The 8,437-nt window shown below is 36.7% G+C and overlaps 1 protein-coding gene across 2 annotated transcripts; it reads left to right on the top strand.

Annotated features, from left to right (window-relative positions):
- Positions 1 to 484: 484 nt before the first annotated feature.
- On the top strand, positions 485 to 7,386 carry LOC131035598 (chaperone protein ClpB1). Of its 2 annotated transcripts, none has more exons than XM_057967334.2 (11): positions 485 to 713; positions 1,324 to 2,058; positions 3,552 to 3,721; positions 3,823 to 3,968; positions 4,076 to 4,217; positions 4,489 to 4,670; positions 4,824 to 5,105; positions 5,252 to 5,592; positions 5,709 to 5,988; positions 6,118 to 6,315; positions 6,803 to 7,386. In XM_057967334.2, the coding sequence occupies exons 2-11, from the start codon at positions 1,367 to 1,369 to the stop codon at positions 7,106 to 7,108; spliced, it is 2,739 nt and encodes a 912-aa protein (XP_057823317.2). In that variant the 5' UTR covers positions 485 to 713; positions 1,324 to 1,366; the 3' UTR covers positions 7,109 to 7,386. The 2 variants fall into 2 exon arrangements, with proteins under 2 accessions (XP_057823317.2, XP_057823316.2); XM_057967333.2 differs by having other exon boundaries at positions 486 to 710.
- Positions 7,387 to 8,437: the final 1,051 nt, after the last annotated feature.

Genomic DNA, 8,437 nt, shown 5'->3' with positions numbered 1-8,437 from the left:
ATTTCAAGAAAAAGGACGGTGAAAAACTCACCTTTACGCAAATAACAGCGAGGACAAAAAAGGGCAAAGAGCGATGGACGGTCACGATGGAAACAATGAAATTGGTCAAAAAACTCTACGAAAAATCTAACGGTCATTGATGTTTGAATCGTGTTGCGGCCCTCCTCGTCTATTATGCGTCGTTGATTGCCGAGATCAGGTTGTTCCCTTCAAATAAGGGAAAAGCCGAGCACGGAAAATTGAAAAGAAAAAAACGGCGACAGAAAATCCAATGTCCAATGCTTGTTCAATCGTCTTGCACATGTTTTAAACATTTTGAACCGTCGATCCAAAAAAATTAGCCCGTCCATTTCATAATAGAAGACGCCTTCGACTTAATTATTATTATTAAGATAAGATTGTCATTTCACTGTCAAATACTCTCGAGTGAAAGACAACCGTGGATGCATTGGAGATGGACGGCTCTCATTCACCGGAAGTTTGAAACTTCCCGAAGCCACGAGAGAGGTCTCGCACATTCCTCTGTTTCTCTCTCTCCCTTATAACAATCTCTTCCTTCTGCAATTCTCCATCAATTTGCTAAAGCAAAGCGTTCTGAAACTTTTTCTTGCATAATAGCTTTTCCCTTATTTGGCGACATTTGTAAATATACATCGATTCTCTGTTTTGGCGGCGATTCTGTTGTAGATAGCAAGCGAAATTAACAGAAGGTGGTATGCTTGTTGCCTTTTTCTTTGTTCTTTGTTCTTTTGTTTTTGTCACTTTTATGGAATCTTTTTTCGTTTTCGGTCTGTTTTAGCAATTTGTATGAGTTGTTGATGAAAGTAGAAGTTGGAGATTTTGTGCCCTAGTTGTATGGTTTTTAAAATTGAAGATGCTTGTCTAAGAAAATTTGCTTGTTGCCTTTTTCTTTGTTCTTTGTTCTTTTGTTTTTGTCACTTTTATGGAATCTTTTTTCGTTTTCGGTCTGTTTTAGCAATTTGTATGAGTTGTTGATGAAAATAGAAGTTGGAGATTTTGTGCCCTAGTTGTATGGTTTTTAAAATTGAAGATGCTTGTCTAAGAAAATTTTGCTGAAGCAAAGGGTTTACATTATGTTATTGTAGAAAAATCCCAAACAAATTTTGGCTAGCTTTTTGTAAAACAAAATGTGTATTTCTTTTCTGCATTCCTTTTATCATACTTGTGGAAACTTTAAATTTGCAGGCATTATGTTTTAGTTCACTAATATCAAGCATTCTGAGATACTAATGTGTCTGCACGAAACAAAAGGCGTTCTGAATTATGGATTTAAAATTTGCTCTTTTATTTTTGTTCTATCAGGACAAAGAACAGGGGAGTTTCCCTAAAGGTGGTATAGTCGAAAATGAATCCGGACAAATTTACAAATAAAACTAACGAAGCTCTAGCAGCAGGAGTACAGCTTGCTCAAGAGTCTGGCCATGCCCAATTCACTCCAATTCACTTGGCCATTGCTCTTATTGATGATAATTCTGGGCTACTAAGACAAGCGATTTCTTCTGCTGCTAGTGGAGATCAGTCAGTGGAATCCGTTAAGAGAGTCCTGCGCCAGTACCTGAAAAAACTACCGTCCCAAGACCCTGCCCCAGACGACAATCCTCCCAGCACCGCCCTAATCAAATGTATCAGGCGCGCTCAATCGGCACAAAAAAGGAAAGGAGACACTCATTTGGCCGTCGATCATCTTATACTTGGATTACTGGAGGATTCACAGATTGTGGACTGCTTTAAAGAAGCGGGCGTGAGTGCCTCGAGGGTTAAATCTGAAGTTGAGAAGCTGAGGGGGGAGGGTAAGAAGGTGGATACTGCGTTTGGTGATACCAATTTCCAGGCCCTGAAGACCTATGGACGCGATCTTGTGGAAGTGGCTGGGAAGCTTGACCCAGTTATTGGCAGAGACGAAGAAATCAAGAGGGTAATCAGAATTCTGTCTCGGAGGACTAAGAACAATCCCGTGCTAATTGGAGAGCCAGGTGTTGGAAAGACTGCTGTGGTGGAGGGACTGGCTCAAAGGATTGTTAGAGGAGATGTTCCAAGGCAAGCTATCTTCTGCTAAACCTGTAGTCAGTTTAGAACATGTTTGATAAGAGGAGCATTTTGTCCTTTTTAAGTGTATATTGAGCGAATACAACATTTGTTTATTCTAATATATTTTTATCCGTTATTTTATGTCCCTGTAAAGGTGTTGGTAAGCTAACAGTAGTACTCACAGGAGGTTTTTTCAGAAATGTCTGAAATTTATGTCTCTTACATTCAGATCTTTCTTTTAGCCTTTCTCTGCATAGCATGCCTCTTTTACAATGGCAATCGACAGCTCAAATCATACAACAACTATCCGAAATACCTAAATTCTCTTCTATTTATAAAACCATTATGAAATTATCTTTTCGAAAAGCTTTACTCCTGTGTAGAATGATGATCTCAATATTCCGAACTCCCCATGACAGTTCTTCGTATTTTTCCTTCTTGTTCTCCCTCCTATCTATTTTCTCATTTTCAAATTCCATTAAATTACCCTCCTTTAAATATTGAAACTCCGAGCTAACTTACACAAACATTCTTAGAATAGAAGAATAGAAGATATGCCAATGGTGAGTCACTAAACTCTAGATATCTGGCCACCGGGATTTGTTTGGAGTTTTAGCTTGGAGATTTGACGCATTTACCCCTAATTCAGTAGCTTCAATATTACTGTGCAAGTGGTTGAAAAAGTTTCTAACCTGCTCCATCAAGAGTCTTCATCTAAAATGTGAAGATTGACGGTGAGCACGACGTATATCCTGTACGTTTCTCTTATTTGATTTGAGAATTTTTTCACATATTCTCTTATTTGAAATCTCCTTTAACATGCTTAGAAAGTATAATAATAATATCGTCCGCTTCTTTTTCCTTTTCCGTTGACATATCTAGCATATTTTTTATTTTAGCAGAAACCCAACATCTTGAGTAGCTACTGCAATTTTTCACATGTTTATAGATTCCTTTTCAGCTCTGCTGCAAGCCTGTCTTTAGACAATTTTTCTTCTTCATTCAATTTTTAATTGAAGTCACTTAAATGCAAACCACCCTTCCTCCCCAAGGGCATTTTTTATATTCTTCAAATTTTTAATCGATGTCACTTCAATATGTTGTTCCCATTCGTCTCACTTTTCATTATCTCTAGATCGTGTTGAACTTAAACAAGTAACAGACCGACCTGACTTGGGAATCTTTTGATAGTTTCTCCATTGTTATCCTCTAAAAAATACAATAGCATTTTTTGTTCCTCATTCTTGAAATTTATGGTTTAATCAACCATAACGTTGTCCAAAACTTTATTCATTTTTTCTTCTTTTATTTAAGAAATCACCCAAAAAGTATTTCAATTTCCTAATTTTGCTAGTGTAATATATCATACAATAAAATCTGGACTTGGACTATATAACTAGGATTGGGGTAGGGGCTGACATTAAGTTACTCTTTTGGCAGTTGGTTTGGGACTTAGTGAATTTGCACTTTGAGATTCACGAAGTTTCTTTTCGATGTTGCAGCAATTTGCTTGATGTTAGATTGATAGCATTGGATATGGGAGCTCTAGTGGCTGGAGCGAAGTACAGGGGTGAGTTTGAAGAGCGACTTAAATCTGTCTTGAAGGAGGTGGATGAATCTCAAGGAAAAGTCATTCTGTTTATTGACGAGATACATATGGTTCTTGGTGCTGGTAAGTGATTATATTAATGTTGTTTTCTTTTTCTTTATGATTAAATCTAAATGGTTGTCATTCTAGTTTTGTCTCAAATTGTAAATGGGATTTCTTTTCAGGGCGTACTGAGGGTTCAATGGATGCTGCTAATTTATTTAAACCAATGCTTGCTCGAGGCCAACTGAGGTGTGTGGGAGCAACTACATTGGAAGAGTACCGAAAATATGTAGAGAAAGATGCTGCATTCGAGCGTCGATTCCAGCAGGTTGGTCCTTGATTCAGTTTACTGATACTTTTCATTTTCTGGTTTGTAGTATTGTAGGATCTCATGTTACCTTGTGAAATGCTTACCTTATTAACTGCCTTTGGCAGGTGTATGTGGCTGAACCTAGTGTGGCCGACACCATCAACATTTTGCGTGGTTTGAAAGAAAAATATGAAGGGCACCATGGTGTGAGGATCATGGACAGAGCACTGGTAGTTGCCGCCCAATTATCCAGTCGTTATATAACTGGTAAGTTTTTCAGACGGATACTCATGATTGAAGTGGTTATAGAAAAGGTGACATTATGTGGGTGCTCTTATTATACTGTATGAGATTTGTTCATAAATGGATGGAGTTTAAATTTAAGCAGATGATTGTTTGAAATTGTCTTGATTTATTTTACATTGTTAAAAATTTGATGAAGCTTGAGATGTTAATTTTTCATTGAGCAGAATGCAGGCTTTTCTGTGGGCTTTGTAGAAGTGATTGTTTATTGTTCGTTTGTTTTGACTCTGAACAGATCGTCATCTTCCCGACAAAGCAATTGATCTGGTTGATGAGGCATGTGCAAATGTCAAAGTACAATTAGATAGTCAACCTGAAGAAATTGATGCTCTAGAAAGGAAAAGAATTCAACTAGAAGTTGAGCTGCATGCTCTTGAAAAGGAGAAAGACAAAGCAAGCAAAGCTCGGCTGGTGGAGGTTAGTACTGAGATCTATCTTTCTTTTCAAATAGTTACTTTTTCTTTCTTGAGGGTTATATATACACCCACAAATGAAAATTCCTGTGGTATGCAAGGGGGTTTTCTAGAGATTTGAAGTAACTTACTGCTCATAATTTTTTTAATCTTACAGGTTCAGAACGAGCTTGATGATTTGAGAGATACGTTGCACCCTCTGAAAATGAAATACCAGAAAGAGAAAGAGAGAGTGGATGAAATCCGTCGTTTGAAGCAAAAGCGTGAAGAATTGATGTATACTCTGCAGGAGGCAGAACGAAGGATGGATTTGGCAAGAGTTGCTGATTTGAGATATGGGGCGCTTCAAGAGATAGATGCAGCAATTGCGAAATATGAAAGTAATGTTGAAGGAAATTTGATGTTAACAGAGGTTGTAGGACCTGATCAAATTGCAGAGGTATGTGTAATGTGAGAGTTTGAATTATTCTTTATGTTGATAATTTAAAATTTGCATATTATGAATACAAGTGAAAGTGAATTCATTTGAGGGTACTTATTGCACAATTTTAGGGATATATAAATAACACTTACTGATTCATGCAGGTGGTAAGTCGTTGGACTGGTATTCCTGTTACCAGGCTTGGCCAAAATGAAAAGGATCGGCTGTTAGGCTTGGCCGAAAGGTTGCATAAAAGGGTTGTTGGGCAAGATGAAGCAGTTAAGGCAGTTGCTGATGCTGTGCTTAGATCAAGGGCAGGACTCGGGAGGCCACAGCAACCTACTGGATCTTTCCTATTCTTGGGACCCACTGGAGTTGGTAAAACAGAGCTTGCGAAGGCTCTTGCTGAACAACTGTTTGATGATGAAAACTTGCTGGTCCGGATTGATATGTCTGAATACATGGAGCAGCATTCAGTTTCTAGGCTCATCGGTGCTCCACCTGGGTATGTATCGTGCAATAAGTTTATTTCAGATTAGAGTTGTTCCAAATAATATTTTTTATTTATATACTGAATAAAAACGGCTAGTATTTTAGCTGAATTTTAATCAATTATTGCAGATATGTTGGATATGAAGAAGGTGGACAACTAACTGAAGCAGTTAGAAGACGACCATATAGTGTTGTTTTATTTGATGAGGTGGAGAAGGCACATGTATCTGTATTCAACACCTTGCTTCAGATGCTTGATGACGGTAGATTGACGGATGGACATGGTCGGACAGTTAATTTCTCCAACACAGTCATCATCATGACATCCAACCTTGGAGCAGAGTACTTGCTTGCAGGACTCTCTGGACGCACAACCATGCAAGTTGCCCGAGAGAGAGTATTGCAAGAAGTAAGTGCAATTAAGTAATGGTTTATTATGGTTTCTTGTATTCCTGTCATCTTGATCTAGTTGTCATGGGAATATCTGTTATTGGAAAAGCAAGGCTGTGGTTTTAAATTTCTTGAACCTTTATTGCAGGTGAGAAAGCACTTCAGGCCAGAGCTGTTAAATAGACTTGATGAGATAGTTGTTTTTGATCCTCTTAAAAACGAGGAGCTGAGGAAAGTTGCCAGATTGCAGATGAGAGATGTAGCAGTACGGCTTGCAGAGAGAGGAATTGCTTTGGCAGTCACTGATGCAGCTTTAGACCTTGTCCTTAAGGAAGCCTACGATCCTGTAAGTATATTTTCGGAGTTATTTTATTTTCCTTGTTTCTATAAATTTCTATTACATGCTCCGGTGTTTGTACAATCTACTCTTCAACGGACAAGAAGCATTTTAACGACAGACTGAAATTCGAACCTTATATTATATGGCATAAGTATTATTGGACCAGTTCCCTGTTATACTAATTAGTTGAACTGGTTACCTTAGAACAAAAGAAAAGAAAATAGCTAATCCGTTACAAATTTGAGGTTTTATTATCATACACAATTTGGGTACTGCAATATTACATTTGTACAATAACCACTATTGAGATTTAGTTTTCTGAGTTTCCTATTATACTAATTAGTTGAACAAAAGAAAAGAAAATAGCTAATCCGTTACAAATCTCAGGTTTTATCATCATAAACAATTTGGGTACTGCAATATTGCACTTGTACAATGACCACTATTGAGATTTAGTTTTCTGTTGACTGATTCTTTGTGTTTGTTTTTGTAGGTTTATGGTGCTAGACCCTTAAGACGCTGGCTGGAAAAGAAAGTTGTAACTCATCTGTCTCAAATGCTCATTAGTGGAGAAATTGATGAAAACTGTACCGTATTCATAGATGCAATGCCTGGGCAGTCAATGCTATCCTATCTTGTGGAGAGGAATGGAGGATTAGTAAATCCAGTCACTGGGTTAAAATCAGATATCTTAATAGAAACTCCTGCTCATGCAGTCAAATCTGATGCATCTCAGGCTGTCAAGAAAATGAGAATTGAAGAAATAGATGACGATGAGCCTATGGAAGAAACTATGTGAGATGTTTAGCCCTCCCGTTAAGATGTGACCTCATATTTAGTTAGTAATTTTGTGAGGAGAGCTAAACGTGAACAATTGCATGGTTTGGTAGCTTCTTTTATGGTGAGAAATATAATGTTTCCATAAGAGTGCACGATGGTAACAGTTCAAAGTGTGATGGCTTGTAAGTTGGAGGAAAATTATCTCAGCGTTACTGTGGCTCTTCTTATCTAGAATGTAATTTCTCGGAAATAGTTTTTAATAGAAATAAAATGTTACCAAACTATTGCTGAAAATCATTTTGGCGTTATGAACAAATCAGTAATGCTAGTAATCATTACTAATTTTTTTTCTAGAATGTAGAGAATTATTCCCAGATGTTTGATTTAGCATACCTATAGGCAGAGAGATATCTACTTTTCAAATCAATTTTCTCATTTTCTTATTTTTCGAAGTCTGCACTTGTAATTCTGAGAAAAAATAATCTTCCCACCTATTTTTGACTTTGGCACTGTGATCTATACTCTACTTTATCAATTTTACTTATCGAGAGCAAGTTAGTACACTTATCATTGTCGATTACCGTGGGATGGTTCCTCAATGGAAAATAAATACCACACAATTTTCTTGCCGCTCATGAGAATACATGCAAGCAGGAAGCAGAAAATTACAAACATCATAAAAAAGAAAAAAAAGTAAAGACAAAAACCTCGTTTGGGAATTTGATTGGGTATCTTCAATCTCGTCTGTCATATTAGTTTTTCCAACGAAAGGCAAGTTTTAATTTTGATATTCCTACATTTATGGGGTTTTGATGCCTTACAAACTGTTTTGATGCCTTACAAACTGACATTAGTGACACAAGAAATTTTGATACTCCTACTTTTATGGGTTTTTGATGCCTTGCAAGCTGACATTAGTGACACCAGAACGCAATTAAGATTCATTTAGCTCAACCTTTAACAACAACATGCTCTTCCAATCCAATTATCATTTAAGCTTAAAATATGTTTACATTTGACATTCAAAATGTTCTTTCCTTAAAAAGTATGCTCTTCCAATCCAATTATCATTTAAACTTAAAATTTGTTTGCATTTGACATTCAAAATGCTCCTCTAAAAAGTGAGTTCATGTTATCTCTTGTATCTTTGGAACATTGAATTCTTTTTGAAATACTGTGATTTATAAATTTTTTATATAGATCTCTTTTATTAAAAATTATTTTTTCCATTTAATGAAAATAGGTCCATGTTTATAATTTCAAATCCGACAAATGCACAACAGTAATTAATAAGGTCAGCTTATCAGATATGTTCAAGATGAAAATATTATGAAGACAGCCAATAATG

The sequence above is a fragment of the Cryptomeria japonica genome, chromosome 3 (assembly GCF_030272615.1).
Source record: "Cryptomeria japonica chromosome 3, Sugi_1.0, whole genome shotgun sequence".
Taxonomy (NCBI): domain Eukaryota; kingdom Viridiplantae; phylum Streptophyta; class Pinopsida; order Cupressales; family Cupressaceae; genus Cryptomeria; species Cryptomeria japonica.
This window is presented reverse-complemented; position numbering and strand designations above follow the sequence as displayed.

What these genes read in the sequence shown, in the direction of transcription:
- LOC131035598 (XM_057967334.2), top strand. Translation starts at nt 1,367, where the DNA reads ATGAATCCGGACAAATTTACAAATAAAACTAACGAAGCTCTAGCAGCA. An exon ending in GCAAAGCTCGGCTGGTGGAG is followed by an intron (nt 4,671 to 4,823) that starts GTTAGTACTGAG and finishes TTAATCTTACAG; the next exon opens with GTTCAGAACGAGCTTGATGA. An exon ending in GAGAGAGAGTATTGCAAGAA is followed by an intron (nt 5,989 to 6,117) that starts GTAAGTGCAATT and finishes CCTTTATTGCAG; the next exon opens with GTGAGAAAGCACTTCAGGCC.